The sequence below is a fragment of the Dryas octopetala genome, chromosome 2 (genome assembly GCF_963921425.1).
Source record: "Dryas octopetala chromosome 2, drDryOcto1.1, whole genome shotgun sequence".
NCBI classification, from domain to species: Eukaryota; Viridiplantae; Streptophyta; class Magnoliopsida; order Rosales; family Rosaceae; genus Dryas; species Dryas octopetala.
Genome location: NC_141367.1, coordinates 406,290 through 426,648, shown reverse-complemented (window position 1 = coordinate 426,648; position 20,359 = coordinate 406,290). Strand labels below are relative to the sequence as shown.

The 20,359-nt window shown below is 37.4% G+C and overlaps 2 protein-coding genes and 2 pseudogenes across 3 annotated transcripts; 2 read left to right on the top strand and 2 right to left on the bottom strand.

Moving 5' to 3' along the window:
- The first annotated feature begins 3,948 nt into the window (after window positions 1-3,948).
- Window positions 3,949-5,268, top strand: LOC147292306 (uncharacterized; annotated as a pseudogene). Its single transcript, XR_015120530.1, has 3 exons — window positions 3,949-4,110; window positions 4,217-4,346; window positions 5,012-5,268. The product of XR_015120530.1 is annotated as an uncharacterized LOC147292306 (transcript).
- A 205-nt stretch (window positions 5,269-5,473) lies between these two features.
- LOC147292305 (Integrase-type DNA-binding superfamily protein) lies at window positions 5,474-6,627 on the top strand. Its single transcript, XM_086233177.1, has one exon. The coding sequence runs from the start codon at window positions 5,701-5,703 to the stop codon at window positions 6,250-6,252; it is 552 nt and encodes a 183-aa protein (XP_086089303.1). The 5' UTR covers window positions 5,474-5,700; the 3' UTR covers window positions 6,253-6,627.
- Window positions 6,628-7,363: 736 nt separating this feature from the next.
- LOC147292304 (pentatricopeptide repeat-containing protein At4g31070, mitochondrial pseudogene) lies at window positions 7,364-14,116 on the bottom strand (annotated as a pseudogene).
- A 1,313-nt stretch (window positions 14,117-15,429) lies between these two features.
- On the bottom strand, window positions 15,430-17,648 carry LOC147292303 (pentatricopeptide repeat-containing protein At4g31070, mitochondrial-like). The gene has a single exon (XM_086233710.1). The coding sequence runs from the start codon at window positions 17,634-17,636 to the stop codon at window positions 15,837-15,839; it is 1,800 nt and encodes a 599-aa protein (XP_086089836.1). The 5' UTR covers window positions 17,637-17,648; the 3' UTR covers window positions 15,430-15,836.
- Window positions 17,649-20,359: the final 2,711 nt, after the last annotated feature.

The following is a 20,359-nucleotide window of genomic DNA, read 5'->3' as shown; positions in this document are numbered from 1 at the left end:
CTCAAAACAAGATTTGGGATCAAATCTCACTTTTCAAAACAAAAGCTTGGAATTTTACCTCGATCTGTGCAGTACCTCTTTTATCTTTATGACTTTTGTTTTGTTTTAACCATTGGAAACCATCTTGTTACATGATTTATGACTTGTCTATGGTCAAATTTTGATTATTTATGAATTTGGGAATTTGGGAATTTGGATGTCACTTAACTGAGCCATTAAGCCACTTAACCCTAGGTTTGAGTTTGTGTATTTGAATTCTGATTTCTATGAACTTTGGAACTAGGAATCAACTTTCTTGGAGTGCAGCAAGGAGCTAGTGGATCAGTTTTCTTCCCTATTCTTCTATTTAGAAAGAAAAAAAAAAAGTTCCCCCAAAGGTGCAGATATTGGGTGGGCTGGTGTACAAAAATGATGGACTCTAAACGAGTAGACCACATAAAGGCATTATATTTTTTTGTTTGTAGCTGAATAAAGTGGTATTATTTTGTGTTGTGATGTGTGCATCCTGGTGGACTTCTAGTCCACTATGTATGCACTTAAAAAAAAGAGAATTAATAAAATTGTTCTCTTATAAAAACAAAAAACATATCTTAACTTGTGAAGAGGTGTAGAATAATCTTGAAATCATTTATGGAATGACAAGTTCAAAAATTATTGCTCCCTGTATTAAGCAAAGTGTGAGTTTTATTCTTTGTTCCTTTTCTTTTTTGTTGATCTTTGATTATGTGCTTTAATTTAGATGGATTAGGCTTAGGAATTGTATTGAGATTAAAAAGTTTCAGTTCGTAAAACAATTTAAATTCGTGAAACATGAGTTTTAGATGAATTTTGAATGAAATTGTGGTCCTGAAATATGATGAATCAAATTTGCAGGTGAAAACAAATTTAGGCAACCACCAGAGGCAGCGGCAGCTATTGTGTACTCGGAGCGCGTGAGGTGGTCTGAGATTCGAGATCTAGACGGTGACGACGTTATCTAGGATTTGAGTTTGAGATCAGAGAGCTTAACGACGACAACATAGCCTAGGGTTTGAGTTTCAGTAAATTCAGTTTCAGTTCTTTTAGTAAACTGAATTTGAATTCATTGAAATTGAATTTAGTAAATGCACTGAAATTGAATTCAATTGAAATTCAGTTTCACTAAATTCAGTTTCAGTGCATTCAGTGAACTGAATTTGAATTCACTAAAATTTAATTTTAATGAATTCACTGAAACTGAATTCAGTTTTATGGTTTCAGGTTACTGAATTTAGTATTAGTGATTTAGTTTTTAGTAAAACTGAATTTAAGTCTCTAGTGAAACTAAACTGATGTAATTTTTTTTTTTTTGTCAAGTAAAGGTGTAATTATTATTATTATTATTTTTCCGTTGAAAATAATTGTGTAATTATTTTTTTATTCTAGTTAATAATAATGTAAATTTAAATTTTTTTAGTGTAACTGAATTTTTGAAATTCAATTTCACTGATCTACATTAGAACGCGTCAGCGCGCGCATCAGAATGCGTCAGCGTGCGTCAGAAGTGTAAAAAATGTAGAGTGTTGCTACTTGCACACATTTTTTATTTTTTTTTTCTTTTTGCAACCTTTTTTTTCACTTTTTCTCATACATACACCCTCATATTGCCCTCACAAATGATTTTCTCATATACACACCTCTCTCAATTACCATAATATCCCTATTTTATTTCTCACCACAACACACCTCATCACCCAACAAACTCATCAACTCAGACAAAAAAAAAAAAAAAAATAACACACCCCTTCACCCCACCCAGCTCTCTCCCCTTCCCTCACTGACCAACTCAGAAAAAAGAAAAAAAAAACATACCCCTTTCCCCCGCCCCCCCCGAACTGGACCACCTCCCTCCCTCCCCACTTTTCACCCTACCTACCCAGCCCCTCCCCCCCTCACCGGACCACCTCCCTCCTTCCCCGCATCACCCTCTCTCTCTCTCTCTCTCTCTCTCTCTCTCTCTCTCTCTCTCTCTCTCTCTCTCTCTCTCTCCTCCCCAAAAGACCCAAAACCTTAAAAAAAAATTGTAGCTGCACCAACCCCCTCCCTTTCCCTCTCAAATTAAATATTTAAGCTAGAAACAAAGGCACACCAGTAAGCAACAAACAACCCAGCATTAGAGTTTACAAGATAGCCTTCTCAGCAGTTGGTTCAGTAGTCATCTGCTGAATACGACATAATGGTTCGGCACTATTCTTCCGAACCGATTCACAATTGTTTCGGCACTCTACTTCCAAACGGTTTCACGACATTTCAGCACTGTACTTCTGAATCAAGCGATCTAGGCTCCAGCTGCAATTTTTTTTAAGAGAGAGAGAGGCAAGAGTCACTACAGAAGTAGCTGTACCACAGTTCATTTCAGTCACCAAGCGGCTCTGGTCCAAGAAAATGTTGGACACAATTATTGAAGAAGAGTATGACTTGGGGGTTGATAAAACCTTACGTTACTCATCCATTTACAAATCGTCTCCATGACATCTCTCGCAGCATTCTAATATTCCCTTAGCATTGAAAGAGAAGAAAGAGCCCTGAATTTGAAGTCATATTAATTGCTCATTTCAGAGAACTACGAACAACAATTCAGCTACTGCATTATGTTTGTTTTTTTTGTTGGTGCAACTGCATTATGTGTTTTTTAATCAAGGGTGGTGTTGCGCTGGGAGGAGAGAGAGAAGGGTGGTGCGGGGAGGGAAGAAGGTGGTCCGGTGAGGGGGGAAGGGGTGTGGTTTGTTTTTTTTTTTTTTGTCTGAGTTGGGGTTTAGGGTTTAGGGTTTAGGGTCAGTGAGTGAAGGGAAGGGAGCTGGGTGGGGTGAATGGGTGTGTTATTTTTTTGGTTTTTGTCTGAGTTGATGAATTTGTTGGGTGATGGGGTGTGTTGTGGTGAGAAATAAAATAGGAAGGGAGGTGTGTGTTTTTTTTTTGTCTGAGTTGGTGTGGTGTGTAAAGTTGTCCTTAAAAGTCTTTTTCTTTTGTGTCAATTGGGTAAATTCACAAATAAACTTTTAAGGGTGTGTAAAAAGAAAAATAAGAGTGTGCAAATAACAGCTCTCAAAATGTATTATAAGTTGGGAAAAATTTACAAATAAGACACATACTTTGATGGTTGTTTCATTTCAGGACATTAATTTTACTTTGTGTTAATGAAAGACACATACTTTCATTTTGTGTCAATTAAGGACCATGTTTTTTTTCAGTTTTTATCTCAACTTTGGTCCGACGTTTGACCCATCAAAACTCCACCAAACTCAGAAAAATTATACTGAGTTTAAAGATATGCATTTCCTCTTTACAACCATATAAAGATTACCCATATCGGATCTCTACAACTCTAGATAATCGGCCCTAAAGTATGGTACCCGAAATTGTTAGATTTTCCAAATTTTTTTTCAGAGGTCCAATTGAACAGTTTCGGGTACCCTACTTTTGGGCCAATTATTTGGAGTTGTAGATGTCCGATTTAAGTGATCTTTATATGGTTGTAAAGAGGATGCATAGCTTTAAACCAAGTATAAGTTTGCTAAATTTGGTAGAGTTTTGATGGGTCCAATGTCGAGCCAAAGTTGAGATAAAACAGGGTGCTTAATTGACACAAAATAAATGTATGTGTCCTTCATTAACACGAATCAAAATTAATGCCCTGAAATGAAACAGTCATCAAACTTATAAGTTTTATAGAATTTTAAGAGAATTTCTAAATGAACGAAGGTTTAAAGAAACTTTTAGGGTGGTTTGACTGTAAATTTGGAATCTCTAATGGTTACTCAATCATTGATGCGACCCGGGTAAGACTGATGCGACCCGATACTAAATCTGATTATATGTTGGCAGAGACGGAGAGATGTGAGACGGCAGGTCGCCAAGCCGAGAGAAACGCTAAGAAGTGAGAAGGCAGGTCCCAAAGGCCAGGCCAGGCCAGGAGTTTGAAAGAGAGAGATGAAGGCGGTGGTGGGGATGGTGGTTTCCGATTAGATGCAGAAGTCGGTGGTGGTGGCGGTGGACAGGCTTTTCCATCACAAGCTCTACAACCGATACGTCAAGAGAACCTCCAAGTTCATGGCCCACGATGAGCACAATCACTGCAACATCGGAGACCGAGTACCTCTCTTTCTCCTTCTGCTCTTCCTCTTTCTCTCTGGCTTTTTTTTTTTTTTTTAATTTATTTAGAATTAATTTCATTTTAAGCAAATTATTATTTGATCAGGTGCGGTTGGAGCTATCGAGGCCTTTGAGCAAGCATAAGCATTGGGTTGTTGCTGAAATTCTCAACAAAGCACGCATCTATCAGCCTCCTTCACCTTCGGCTTCAACTTCACCTCTTTCTAATTCTTAAGGTTTCACTTTCATTCCAATTGCTATTATGTACTATTTTATTCCTTAAAACTATAAATTTAGCTCCTTTTATTTCTTTCTTTCCTTCTTTTTTTTTTTTTTTAACAACCCAATCCTAGTGTAATAGTGTCAGACTCATGAACCATATAATATACCAATTGTGATACTCATTTACCAAATCCTGATTTCTCACTAGATTCCAACTGATTATTAAGGCAACAAATTTATGTTTTGGATGTATGTGTATTTCTTTTGGAAACTTTATAAAAGATATAATATGCTTGGTGCATTAAGGCTATATGTGTATTTCTTCGTAGTGATTGATGCGATATTACAGTATACAACATCAATGCTTCTCAAAGCAGTTGGTTGAAATGCTCTACTAGTCTTAAACTTTCTCTGTTTGTCTTGTTATGTATTTTTTTTTTTTTTTTTATGTCTTTATATAATTTCAGTGTTGCTTCTCATTAATTTGCAACCATAACTCCTAAACGTAAATTGTCAAGTCTAATATTGGTAATTTACTTTGATTCAGTTCTCTTATCGCTAATTGCTAAATTTGCTAGAAAATGTAACTGAAGATGACATAAGCCCAAGCATATGCGAGATAAAAATGGAACTTTCTGACATGTAGAATTTTTTATTTCACTTTCATTCTTTTTGGCAGGTGAAGCTTTATGTGGGGTATCTGAGAGGTTGAGATGATGCTAGGTATAGTCAAAGCAAGTTCCCATAATTTCTTGAATATTTTGTTTTTATGGGTGAATGTGCCTTTTATAGCCTAAAACCTAATTAGGAGGGATTCATATCTCCAATTCTGTACTCATTTTTCCCATCAGATTCTTTGGATAAATCGTTTAATTGCATCAATGTTTCATTAAGTAAGATATCCATATTGATAACTCATGGATATCGGTTTGGTCATTGAGCTTTGTATTAGTGAGGAAATTTTTGGTTGACTTCTTTCTTACATGGAAAGTCCATATACATATATACTTACGTACCTGTATGTATGTATGTACATGTTCGCTCTTTATTCTGGTCTGAATATGTATATTCTCTTTGAGAAAGAGAGGCTTAAACATAACAAGTGCATTGATTCGTGTCTTTCCAACTGCGGTTCTGGGAACTCCTTGTCTATAGAAAACTCACCACGTGACAGTTTCTCTGCCGCCACGTGCAACTTGTAAGATCGCGTGCCACCATCATGCCTGTTCCACCTGCTCGCTTAACACATGCTCTTCATCTTGTATTATGTTCACATTCAATTTCCTTCATAATCGATCTTTGCAATAGTTCTCTCTAGATCCTACTCTCCAACATCTTGAGAGTTCTCTTTGTCATTCTCCTTTCTCCATGGATTTGGCGACACCCTCTACTTCTAAAAAGGTCCGGCGAGAGAGACCCCCGAGATGCTATAAAGGTGTCCGAATGAGGGCTTGGGGTAAATGGGTTTCCGAAATAAGGATTCCAAGGTCCACAGAAAGGATATGGTTGGGCTCATATGACGCCCCAGAAAAGGCAGCGCGAGCCTATGATGCTGCTGTATATTGCATTCATGGTGAATGTGGACGGCTCAATTTTCCAGCTGGTAGAAGGCCACTGCTCCCTAAGGGCTCTGCAGTTTCCTTGTCTAAGAAGGATATACAAGCTATTGCAACAGATTTTGCTTCATCTGATGTATCAGAGTCTTCTCTAGTGCCGTCTAAAATGACAACTCAGGTACCATCTGGTGAACCAGCTTCTCCAGATTTAGTGGTTTCTATGGATATGGAAATTACATATGACTTGGGTGGTGATTCCTTTGCCCCAACCTGTGCAACTGGAGCAGCTGCTTCTTCACCAGAAAATTTACAACTGGATGATTTCCTCATGCTGGATACAGATTGGATAGCTGATTTGTATTAGGTATGTATTTGCATATATTAATGTACAGGTCCTTGTAATTTGGGTCCCCTTTCATTTTAGTGTCCGTAGTATCAATTTTATCAATCATACCTCTGCAGTTAATTAACAATGTAATTAGAGCTACATGAGGATTTTGGTCAAATTAATTAATAGAATACCCATGTGCTGCACTATTTCGGTCTTGCACATGCATTTGTAGTGCTTTAGGGTAGCACAAAAACACTGAAATAGCTCTGCACATGCAAATACATTTGGTGAATTCATTTGACAGACATTCTTATTTGATCTTAATTGCAATTGTTAATAACTACAAGATATAATTGACAAAATTGAAATTACGGGAACCAAATTGAAAATAGCCCAAACTACATGGACCGAAATTGCTTTTTGGCCTTCATATATATATATTTCCACTTAGGTAGTCCAGTCAGCAGATGTTGTCAGTTATGTAATTATCATATACATATCCTGTTCTTGTCAGGAGTCTCTTCCCTGAGAAAGGATATTTCCATTATTACGAAACCTTTCTATATCTAGTGGTGAATGAGTAGTCAGAGTTGGTGCAGGATAAAAAATGGGATGGGTGTGACAATACTGGTTTGGTTAAGAATTGCTAGACGTGTGCTCTCTCTCTATTCTCTTTTTTTTTTTTTTTTTTGATGAACATCTATATTATGGTTCTGCAAGTAGGGGGTGGATCTTTTTCATCCAGTTTCTTTTTCTTTTTGAGATCCTTTTCATCCTCTATAAAGGAACTTCTTCAATTGAAATACTTGAGTGTGGTTTAGTCAATGCTGGTCTTTTACATGTTTGTACTTTGTAGTGCCTTTCCATTTTCTCTTGTCTGACTCTCCCTTCTTAATCATATTCCAATCGATTTCTTGTTCGCCGTTAGATTTTTTTTCTTTCTTAATGACTAAGAAAAGGAGTACAGTGGAGAAACTACCAAAGCAGTTAAAGTCAATAGTATACATGTTTTTTTTTTTTTTTAATTTTTATTATTTTTTTTTTTTTATGGTAAACAAAATTTATTGAAGAACAAAGTTGTACAAACCAAGCAGGAAACCTGAGACGAATAGTACACATACTTTCTTTGACTTGATTTTTCGACATTAGAAACCTGAGACACCATTTCAAAGTGAACCATATATCACTGCGCAGGGCCTGTGTAGTCATGACCACATTTACAAATTGTTATTTACGTAATCTAAGTATAATCACTTAACATAACTACCCTCCTGACTGCGCTTACCACAACAACCACACTTGAACTGATCGATTGTGGCTTCTTCCGCATGGGTTTGGGATTAGCCGTGACTCTGTCACTTGAGAGGATGTTTTTGGATGCTGTTAAGGATGCAATGCTAGAAGCTTTTTCGGTTTTCTGGCTAAATTCAGCTGAATCCATAGCATTTCCTTAATCCTTGTAATCTCATGACTCTCCGCACCTCTTCCACCCCAAGCCAGTTGCTAGTTGTAAGGTATGGTTAGCAGCATTCTGCAGCTCTGTTCTAACAAGCTGCTGCACTTAGGATTCTGCTTTTTCTAACCTTCCATGAACCTCACAAGCCGCAACCAGATAACTCCAAATTCTAGCACTTGGTTTCATGGGCATCGATCTCACAACCTCACAAGCATCTTCAAGCTTCCCTGACCTTCCAAGAAGACTGATATAGCAAGCATAATGCTCCACCGTTAATTGTATTTTATTACCTTCTATCATATGCTTAAAGATCTTCTTTCCCTCTTCCACCAGACCTGCATAGTTGCAAGCAGATAAAACAGAGAGGAAGGTGACTGCATCAGGCTCTATCCCTCTCTCTTGCATCTCATGAAAGAGCTGCAAAGCTTTCTCGCCAGCACCATGAAGGCCATAACTGTCAATCAATGCGCTCCACAAAACAGAATCTTTACTTGGCATCTCCTTGAAAATTTGATGCGAGTCCACAAGACAACCACACTTTGCATACATGTTGATAAGTGCATTCCCAATGAAAATGTCAAAGCTTAACCCAGATTTCAAGACATAGCTATGAACTCCACATCCAAGGTGCAGTGAAGACAGAGAGGTGCAGGCGGAAATAACTGCCAGTAGAGTTCCAGAGTATGGATTAATTCCTTCAGCTCGCATTTGGCTAAAGAGTTTCAAAGCTTTTGCACTATCCCCACATCTAAAATGGCTCCCGATAATCAAACTCCACATCTAAACATCTTTAACAGCTACCCTCTCGAAAATTAGTTTAGCAGGATGCAATGCTTTGCCGCGCTTGCAATACATGTATAAGAGCTGCTGAGCAATGATGATCTGAATCAAACCCATGACGGAAAGCGTACGCATGAATCTCTCTCCCATGTTCTATAAGTCCCAACTCGGCACAAGCTGGTAAACTGGCAAGGACAGTCACTCGGTTGGGTTTCAATCCTTCAACCTGGGGAAGCAATCCATTGCCATGTCATAGCTGTAATGCATCAAGAAATCATGGCAGTCCAAGAAACCTCATTGTTTACTTCTATCTGATGAAAAACATGTAAAGTCATCTGCGAGTCATGACACCTCATATACAAATCAACCAGAGCCGTTAAGAAGAGCACCGACTCCTCAATCCTTCCATCCACAACAACGAGTCCATGAATCTCTCTCCCCAGTCTCAAATCTGTAGTCCTTGCGCAAACTGATCGATAAGACGCTGACAAGCAACTCCGCTTTCGGTATAAAACCATAAAAATACATTTCTTTGAGTACTTGTAGTCCTTTTGCAAGATGCACATTCTGTATATAGCAATTTGTCATAGAGTTCCACGTGATGGGTCTCTTTCAGGTGTTTCATCAAATACCTAACATGCTGCTTCAACCATTAAAAATTTGGCATACATGGAAATGAGAGAATTGGATACAACCGAGTCTGAGTCAGAACCTGACTTGAGAGCGATGCAGTGAAGTTCAAGCCCAAAGCGGTGAGACTTTGCATAAGAGCATGCTTTGATGATTGAAGGAAGAATGAAGGTGTGTGCATGGAGGCCATAGGGAAGAAGCTCTTCTTTGTATAGCTGAAGGGTTTGGTCATATAAACCTTTCAAACCCAAGTTTTTGTTTTTTTTTTTCTCAAAACCAAGCCTTTGATTTTAAGGTTAAGGGCTGAAATTGTAAGTGTGGGGCATAGAGTTGACGTGAACCGATTGATCATCACATGATGATGCATGATGAATAATCTTGTTTCTGGGCATATTAATGAATTTTTTTTTTTTAAAAAAAAGAGAGGATAAAGAGAGAAGACGAGGAGGGGTTAAATTGGAACTTTCTGAAAAATAAATAAATGAAGGGGAAGTATAGTGAGAAATTAGGGTGGTGCAGGAGAATTATTTTCTCACTCCCAGTCTCCAATACATGTGATATTAATTCAAAAGAATTTACAAATAAGACACATACTTTGATGATTGTTTCATTTCAGGATATTAATTTTGCTCTGTGTTAATGAAAGATACATACTTTCATTTTGTGTCAATTAAGGACTATGTTTTTTTTTTTTTTTTAGTTTTTATCTTAACTTTGGCCCGACGTTGGACCTATCAAAACTCCACCAAATTTAGAAAAGTTGTACTGGATTTAAAAATATGTATCTCCTCTTTACAACCATATAAAGATCATCCAAATTGGATCTCTACAACTCCAGATAATCGGCCCCAAATTAGGGTATCTGAAACTGTCCGATTTTCTAAATTTTTTCCCAGAGATCCGATTGGACAGTTTCGGGTACCCTACTTTTAGGCCAATTATCTGGAGTTGTAGATGTTCGATTTGAGTGATCTTTATATAGTTGTAAAGAGGAGATGTATAGTTTTAAACCAAGTATAAGTTTGCTATATTTGGTGAAGTTTTGATGAGTTCAATGTTGGGCCAAAGTTGAGATAAAACAGGATCTTTAATTGACACAAAATAAAAGTATGTGTCCTTCATTAATACGAATTAAAATTAATGTCCTGAAATGAAACAGCTATTAAAGTATAAGTCCTGTTTATAAATTTTTTCCTTTAGATTTTTTGTTTTGTTTTATTTTGGAATTAGAGAACTTTTTTGTATTAGTTTGATGCTACTCTTTTGTATTCCTTGAATTTCTTTCTAAGATGCCTTTAGCCTTGAAATAAACCGGGATTTGTAATGGTACAACGAATTGATGGTGTTGAAGAAGCGAAATAAGGAGACTAACATGTATTATTTAAGTTTAAAATATTGCTGTGTTGAACAGAAAAAACAAGAAGACTGAACCTTTTAAATTAAGTTAAATAAAGAGTCAGCTAGCGTGCTGTTTCATAAAAAAAAAGTAAAAAAAAAAAAAAAAATTCTTTTAAAAATAAAAGACATTTTAAGTTGAAAGATTATGTATTATTTGAGGAAAAATCAAGCCGATTTATTGAAAAAATAAAATTGAGATTGGTACTATTCACTACCAAACAGTACATGTGAACTTTTTATTACTTTTGCATCTTCTCCAACACAATTAATTGTCGAACTTAAAACAACATCACTAATTCATCCACACATTTTCTTAGTGATCGAAGAAGAAAAAAAGGGTAATCTTTCTTGCATGGTCTGTCAGACTCTCACCAAGGGTTTACAGAGGGGTCGGAGGAAGTAATAATGTTATTTAATTATTGTTATATTATGAAGTATTTCTTGTACGCAACAAAAATAGTCAACGAGTAAAACAATAGTTGCATTACAACATACAGGCCAGTTCTTATCTTATGACAAGAAAGGTAGGAAAATCATCAATAAATACTTGCTAAAGCAGTGAAAACGATAGGTATAATCATAATAATTTTTTAATTTTAACTAAAAGGGAGTAATTAAAGAAAAATCAGTTCACAACCTTCACTGTCACCAACCATATGGTTTTATAGTGAAGAGTCTAAGAGAGCAAAGATACTAGATTTTGAGCATAAAAGGTAAGAATTTGCATTATAATTACAAAACCAGAGTTTTGTTTAACACGTTCAAATCACCACTTTGCTTTCTCAGCTTTCAGTCACAAGTCTGGCAATGTAAGTTTACTTAAACATCTTATAGCATACACTTAACTAGCAGTTCAAATATTGCTGAATTATCATAGTAGGTTCCTCAATTTCTACTAGCACAGTTCAAATGTTGTAGAGCAATCGAAGTGCTTTAAGTTCAAAGGCACAAGTCTTCTAACCAGCACAGAAGTCTGCAGCAGGCCTCTCACGATATGGTGTAGAGCATATAGGCTTAGGTGGTTGCTGTGTGGCAGGGCCCTGTGCTTTATATAGAGTCAATTGAATTAGAGATTCCACCCATAAAGGTATCTCTAATTCAATCCTAATATGACTCTACATAAAGACTTACTTAACCATGCATACCTTGATTATAGCACAGAGCATCTTAGTATCTAAGTTATTCCAGTCCAACTCAGATTAGGAATCTGACTTAGGTGAACTTCAACTAATGGTGTTTGAATTAGCACTCCTATTACTTGTTTCTTAAGCACTAGTAGGTAGTTGATTCCGGATGGTACAAGGCTTAAGTTCATAGAATTCTTACAGGCAAAACAAAAACGAAGCAACGTCCTCCGTTTATTCTCTTCTGTGTGATTCCAAGATGAACATTAATTTCACATGCCCTGGCAAATATTACAGGTGCCTCAGCTGATATCATTCTTACATCCTCATTTGTTTAGTTTAAAACAGATGTATGCAACTTTTGTCATCAAAAACAAATCCATCAAAAGATCGACCAGTCCAGTCCAGTCCTAGGTGGACAACTTATCCAACGTGGCAAAACGTCAGCAATTGACACAAAATTGAACTACACAAACAAAACAAAAAACTCGGTAGCAATCAATCAGACAATCACCAACTCCAAACAAACCTCAGCAGACAGTCACCAATGAAACAAAACACCCAGAGGTAAGTTACAGTTTCTGAATGACTGAATCCATTTGAATTTCGACAACTTTTTTCCTTAAAGGTATTTGATAATTAACTATGATGTCTAATGGGAGGTTGAGGTTCTGAGATTGGATTTCTACATGGTGAATTGTTATTATAGATTTTGTGGGTTTTGGTTAAGATTATGTGATTTTCAGCTAGGATGGGTTTCGGGAATTGAATCCGTAGTGATGCCAATACACAAGTGATGGATTGATTTCTTTTCTTTTGTTTTCGAGTATATATATAGTAGCCAAACAGGATGTTCAGATTACTGGGTTGGGTTTGATAGAGTTTGACATATACCCTCTGTTGATGCAAAAATCCGTAAGAGAGATGCAACAACTTAAGGTGGATGATTTGGCTGATTGGAAGCCTTGTTGATGATGAGTTGGATGTTGATTTGAGATGATCGAGATTTTGTTGTTGTTGGTTGAAGCTAGTGAGATCTTACTGCACGAACACAAGATTAAAGGAGAGAGACCGGTGTGGTACCAGCCAAATACGCTCCGATGATGAAGTCAGTAAAGTATAATTGAAGGTGTTTGAGTAAGAACACGAAAGAACAAAATATGAACTTTGGAGAATATGAAGAACAAGGTAAAATCTTCTGGGATATTCTCAGTTGGTTATGTGTATTTATGTGGTCTTTTTTGTGAGTAGATTATGAACCATTCCTTTGTGCACATAGGTGAGTATATATAGGCAAAAAAAGTAGTGAGTGTTAAGTTACCTGCATGAAAATGGATGGCTGAGAGGAGGCCACGCATTTGGTCATGAACAGTAGCATTCACAACTATCTATGCAAGCATGGAAGATCTAGTGGAATGCCCTAATAGTCATGACTGTGAGCTGGGATGTCCCATCTGTCAAAGAGTCATGTTAGGGACACTCAAGTATGGCGGTTCATCCCAGCTTGATCTTCTTGAACGGCGGTGGAGTCTGAGCCGAGCTGATCACATAAATCTCGTGTGCATAGATGTGAAATCCATATGTGATCGGATCAGACATGGATGAACCGGGTTGAACAAATCCGATGAATGGTGCAACGACCGCCTCAGGTGTTAGTCAATCGTGACTGGACTTTTGAGGAGATGATCATCAAATGTTGAGCCGAGCCGATCAAAGATATTTAAAAAAAGGTGGACACTTAGGTTTCTTAGAAAATCCCAGCATCGAATCGGATCGGGACAAATCACTTCGGGCCGAACGCATGTATGCTGATCTGATCTACACAATGCTAATGCTGCTGAGTTGGCACGATGAGGTGGAGGGTCAAGTCTGAGCTAGCTGACCGTTGAAAAGTCAGAGTTGAAATAAGACTTGATCAGCCACGTATTGGTCTGTGATTGTCCGTTGAATCCATGTGGATTTATCCACAAACACTCTGTTCAGCTGTTTGTTTGATGGTTTGGTTTTCCTTTGTTATTTTACCTGTTTGCTTTGCTTTGGTCTTTACCATCATACCATGCCTTAAGATTAACTAGGAGTAAGCTACTATACCAAACAATGTTACTTAGTCCCCCAAACAATGTTGTATTGCCATTTAATAAGTGCTAATGGCGAATCCAATACCCACATAATTAACTCTAATAGTGCTAATTAAACCTCTAGTGTACTAATCAAAGCCAATAAGTGATGCTAATAGGGCCAATGCAGAAGTGATGGAATGACTGCTTTTCTTTTCGGGCATATTAATAGCAGTCAAAGAGGAAGTTAGATGAGTGGGATTTCAATTATTGGCATACACAGAGATAGATGAATAAATCTGTGTGCTAATTAATTTCTATGCTACCTAACATGAGAAAAGAAGACACTCATTTCACTATAAATAGTGAACTGTTGAACACAGAACACATTACCTACAGTCCACAATGGCAATCATTGTAATCTTCAACATCCTAATATTTACACTGATCATGTGTCCTTCTGATCAAGTTGCTGCGTTTGATTATTATCAGTTCATTTGCAATACCAAATTGCTGTCTGTGCTCACAATCCCTGCACGTTAAGGACCTTCCAAGGTGTTAACGATTCACGGTTTATGACCGTTTAACTACAAAGGCAAGGGGTCTGTTTGTCTAGCTGACACAGCCAAGTTATATAAGTGCTCGAAACCTAACCAGTTAGCAAGTTAATACGAAGCAAACCATGCTTTTGGGCCCATCACATAACTAATTTATAATCCGAACCATCAATTATTTAGGTCATACTTCAAAGATCATTATTACAAAAAATCAACTAAATCGGAAATCATTTAGTCATCTAATTAAGATCAAATAAATAGATGATCAGTATTTTCGATAAAAACATATAAATAGTTGTTGTTATAATCAAATGGCTAAATGGCTTCCGATTTTAGAGATTTTTTACAGAGATAATCTTTGAAGTAGGGCCTAAAAAATAGACGGTTCAGATTTTGAGTTTACATTATGCAGTGGGCCCAATAAGGTGGTTAGCTTTATATTAACTTACTAACCAGTTAGTTTTAGAGCATTCTTGTATATATATATATAATAGCTAGTTTCACTAATTATAATGAAGTTAATAATTTCATTAACCTTTTGTTTTGTTTCTAATTTCATTGATCAGTTGCACGCCATGGAGCCACAATTGGCTCCAATATGGCCAAATTTACTGGGCACAAACATAAATTTCTGGAGTTATAAGTGGGAGAAGCATGAGACGTGCCCTGGAGGGCACAACAATCGACCAAGATGCATATTTTCTGAAATGTCAGAACCTTTACAAGAAGTATGGAGTGACAAAATTGGTATGGATAAGAGTTGCTAGACGTGTGCTCTCTATATTCCCATTTTTTTTTTTTTTTTGATGAACATCTATATTATGGTTCTGCAAGTAGGGGTGGATACTTTTCATCCAATTTATTTTTCTTTTTGAGATCCTTTTCATCCTCTATAAAGGAACTTCTTAGATTGAAATACTTGAGTGTGGTTTAGTCAATGCTGGTCTTTTACATGTTTGTAGTGCCTTTGCATTTTGACAGCCTTTCCTTTAGGCTTCTCTCTTGTCTGAGTCTCCCTTCTTAATCCTATTCCAATCGATTTCTTGTTCCTGTTACATTTCTGGCTATTGAATGTGGTAGTAATTTTTTTTGTTTCTTAATGACTAAAGAAAAGGAGCATGGTGGAGAAAATACCAAAGCAGTTATTGTCAATAGTTTGTTTGTTTGTTTGTTACTTTTTTTTTTTTTTTCTGGAAAACAAAATTTATTGAAGAACAAAGTTGTACAAACCAAGCAAGAAACCTGAGACGAATAGTATACATACTTTCTCTGACTTGATTTTTCGACATTAAAAACCTGAGACACCATTTCAAGGTGAACCATATATCACTGCGCAGGGCCTGTGTAGTCATGACCAAATTTACAAATTGTTCTTGTCCTGGAAAATTTACGCAATTTAAGTATAATTACTTAGCATAACTGCCCTCCTGACTGCGCTTACCACAACAACCACACTTGAACTGATCGATTGTGGCTTCTTCTGAGCCGCGGCACATGGGTTTAGCCAACATTTTCTTTTGAGTGTCTTCCGGGATTAGCCTTGACTTTGTCACTTGAGAGGATGTTTGTGGATGCTGTCAAGGATTCTACGCTAGAAGCTTTTTCGTTTTTCTGGCTAAATTTGGCTGAATCCATAGCATTTCCTTAATCCTTGTAATCTCATGACTCTCCTCACCTCTTCCACCCCAAGCCAGTTGCCAGTTTCAGCATGAACCATGCTCAGTAAGGTATGGTTGGCAGCATTCTCGGGCTCTGTTCTAACAAGCTGCTGCGCTAAGGATTTTGCTTTTTCTAACCTTCCATGAACCTTACAAGCCGCAACCAGATAACTCCAAATTCTAGCACTTGGTTTCATGGGCATCGATCTCACAACCTCAAAAGCATCTTCAAGCTTCCCTGACCTTCCAAGAAGACTGATATAGCAAGCATAATGCTCCACTGTTAATTGTATTTTATTACCTTCTATCATATGCTTAAAGATCTTCTTTCCCTCTTCCACCAGACCTGCATGGTTGCAAGCAGATAACATGGAGAGGAAGGTGACTGCATCAGGCTCTATCCCTCTCTCTTGCATCTCATGAAAGAGCTGCAAAGCTTTCTCGCCAGCCCCATGAAGGCCATAACTGTCAATCAATGCGCTCCACGAAACAGAATCTTTACTTGGCATCTCCTTGAAAATTTGATGTGAGTCCACAAGACAACCACACTTTGCATACATGTTGATAAGTGCATTCCCAATGAAAATGTCAAAGCTTAACCCAGATTTCAAGGCATAGCTATGAACTCCACATCCAAGGTGCAGTGAAGACAGAGAGGTGCAGGCGGAAATAACTGCCAGTAGAGTTACAGAGTTTGGATCAATTCCTTCAGCTCGCATTTGGCTAAATAGTTTCAAAGCTTTCGCACTATCCCCACATCTAGAATAGCTCCCAATAATCAAACTCCACATCACAACATCTTTAATAGCTACCCTCTCGAAAATTAGTTTAGCATGATGCAATGCTTTGCCGCGCTTGCAATACATGTGTATAAGAGCTGCTGAGCAATGATGATCTGAATCAAACCCATGACGGAAAGTGTATGCATGAATCTCTCTCCCATGTTCTATAAGTCCCAACTCGGCACAAGCTGGTAAAATGGCGAGGACAGTCACTCGGTTGGGTTTCCATCCTTCAACCTGCATTGCCCGGAAGCAATTCATTGCCATGTCATAGCTGTGATTAGCAATGCATCCAGAAATCATGGCAGTCCAAGAAACCTCATTTTTTACTTCCATCTGATGAAAAACATGTAAAGCCATCTGCGAGTCATGACACCTCATATACAAATCAACCAGAGCCGTAAAGAAGAGCACCGACTCCTCAATCCTTCCATCCACAACAACGAGTCCATGAATCTCTCTCCCCAGTCTCAACTCTCTAGTCCTTGCGCAAACTGATAAGACGCTGGCAAGCAACTCCGCTTTCGGTACAAAACCATAAAAATACATTTCTTTGAGTACTTGTAGTCCTTTTGCAAGATGCCCATTCTGTATATAGCAATTTATCATAGAGTTCCACGTGATGGTGTCTCTTTCAGGTATTTCATCAAATATCTGACATGCTGCTTCAACCATTGAAAATTTGGCATACATGGAAATGAGAGAATTGGATACAACCGAGTCTGAGTCAGAACCTGACTTGAGAGCGATGCAGTGAAGTTGAAGCCCAAAGCTGTGAGAATTTGCATAGGAGCATGCTTTGATGACTGAAGGAAGAATGAAGGTGTGTGCATGGAGACCATAGGGAAGGAGCTCTTCTTTGTATAGCTGAAGGGTTTGGTCATATAAACCTTTCAAAACCAAGTCTTTGATTTTAAGGTTAGGGGCTGAAATTGTGAGTGTGGGGCATAGAGTTGATGTGAACCGCTTGATCATCACATGATGATGCATGATGAATAATCTTGTTTCTGGACATATTAATGATTTTTTTTTTTTAAGGGAAGATAAAGAGAGAAGACGAGGAGGGGTTAAATTGGAACTTTCTGAAAATATATAAAAGAAGGGGAAGTATAATGAGAAATTAGGGTGGTGCAGCCAAGGTATTAAATTTTGTTTTTTTGGGATTATGAAATCGAAACACATGTTTAACAATTTTTTGTGAAATTTTCACCCGAAATTTTTGAAATTTTCAAAATTTCGGCAAAATTTACTGAAATTTATCGAAATATTTCTATTTTTCCAACTTCAGAAATTCACCAAAAATAGCTCGATACTCCAAATAATTCACCGAAAAATTCTACAGACTTGTATTGATGAGTACTAATTTCCTATAACCTCAAAATAGTCAAATTGCTTTAAAAACAATTATGAAAAATCATACTCTCATAATTTATTCTAAAAAAAAAAATCGCCAAATTCTTGAATTTTCATTTTCTAAAATTCATTTCCACACAACTAAATGATCTAAGTTAGTTAAAATAAACTTAAAGAAATTTCTAATTCCTTTACAAACCTTAAAACAAGTTTGAAAAATTTAAGTAACAAAATTACCATAAGCCAAAATTTGGGTTGTTCCACTCAGTGAAAACAAAGCTTGGCTGGGTGAGAGGCACGAAAAAAAGTAAGGAAAGATAAAAAAAAAAAAAAAAAAAAACTAAAGAGAGAGGCACAGGGGAAAAAAGTAAAGAAAAAAAAAAAAGGAGGGGGGGGAGGGTTTGAGGCTTTTTGGCAATTGGAAAGAAAAAAAAAGTTTGGGATTTCGTTTAGTTATTTTAAAGGGAAAATGTTAGTAAAAGGACTATAACTATACCCTTATTTTCAGTTATGGATCTCGTTTTCACTTTGCTTCAATCAATGACTATTATTTTTCAAGTGCTTTAATCAAGGATATTTCGTCAATTCTGTCAAAACTTCCGTTAAAATCAATCACGTGAGGGTCACGTGACCAATTTATAAGGACAAAAAAGTCTTTTCTCATAAAAAAAAATAAAACTAAATAAATTTAAACAAATTTAAAAACAAAAAAACACACGCACTCAAAGCCTCCAGCTCCAACGTCTCAGAGACCCAATGCAAAATAGAGACACCACCAATCCAAATCCAAGCTAGAGTGAGAGAGAGAGAGAGAGAGAGAGAGAGAGAGAGAGAGAGAGAGAGAGAGAGAGAGAGAGAGAGAGAGGGAGGGAGCTCTTTGTCTGTGTCATTGTGCAATGATTTCGAGGTTCGATCATGGCATGAAAGGCGGGTTTCAACTGGGCCTCTCTGAATACATAGCTTTTCCTTCTTTCCAACCGTGACGAGTTAAATTTTCTGGGAAAATGAGTAGTGAGAAAGAAAGTGCTAGAAACTGAAGAAATTGAGAAGGTTGATGTTGTTCCGAGGAGTTGTGTTCTGGGTCGACTTTCTATTGTCAGCTTTTGGGGGCTTTCTGATGTTTTCTGGGTATTTTTGGTTGCATTCATGACTTTATTTATGGTTCCCGTGCTTCTTGGAGGCAGAAAATGGTACAGTTGTTCATTCCACTATATCTTCTTTTTCATTAGAGAAATTTTGATGGAGCTTTTTTTGAATTTTGTTGTATATTAGTTTTTATTAATCTAATAGGAATCTGCTGCCAATAGGTGTACAAGAAGTTTTGGACTTTTAAGTTCTGGGTTATTGAATTTGAACTGTCCTTTTTGTTTGAAAATTGATGGGTTACTCATCCTCCACTATGAGTTAATATCTTGGGTTGTGATGCACTAGTGAACTTGGAAGCTTCCTTGTTATTTCCTTTAGCAATTTCATTTCATTTCTAATTAACTGTATTCAGTTTGTCCTACCTGGCTGCATGCTTTCGGTGTGTGCTTAGTTGCTATGATGTAATTCATATAAATAGTATCTCTATGCTTGTATTGGGAACCATGAGATTAATATTGAAAAGTTAATTTGAGGCTAGCTCCCTGTAAAGCACTATTGTTATTCCTTTGCCTTCACCAAAAACAAAAAAATTTCTGGGTTTGAATTTACAGATGGGAACGAGTTTAGTTAGATGGATTTTTCTTTCATGGTTATTTGCGCGTTTGTTGAAGAATGGCTGGGGCTGGGTTGGGGTGGTGGAGCTGGATGGGGCTTGGGCTGGGTTGGGTTGGGACGGGTGGGGGAGAGGGGAGGGAGCTGACAGGGCAGAGAGAAAGAGAAAGATAAGAGAGGCAGAGATATGAGAGAAAAGAGAACGGAGGGGAGGGAGGGGAGGGGAGGGGAGGGGCGGGGCGGGGCGGGGCGGGGCGGGGCGGGGTGGGGCTGGGCTGGGTGGGGGGAATGCTGGGTCGACATGGTGTAGGGGTGGCGAAGGTGGGAGATGGAGGGAATTTTGTTTTGTTTTTAAATTTGTTTAAATTAATTTTTTTATGAGAAAAGACTTTTTTGCCCTTATAAATTGGTCACGCGACCCTCACGTGATCAATTTTAACGGAAGTTTTAACAGAATTGACGAAATATCCTTAATTGAAGCACTTGAAAAAATAATAGTCCTTGATTGAAGCAAAGTGAAAATGAGATTCTCAACTGAAAATAGGGGTATAGTTATAGTCTTTTTGCTAATATTTTCCCTATTTTAAACCTTAAACTCTAATACATTTATATAAAAAAAAAAAAAAATTAAAAGTATACTAAAGGGC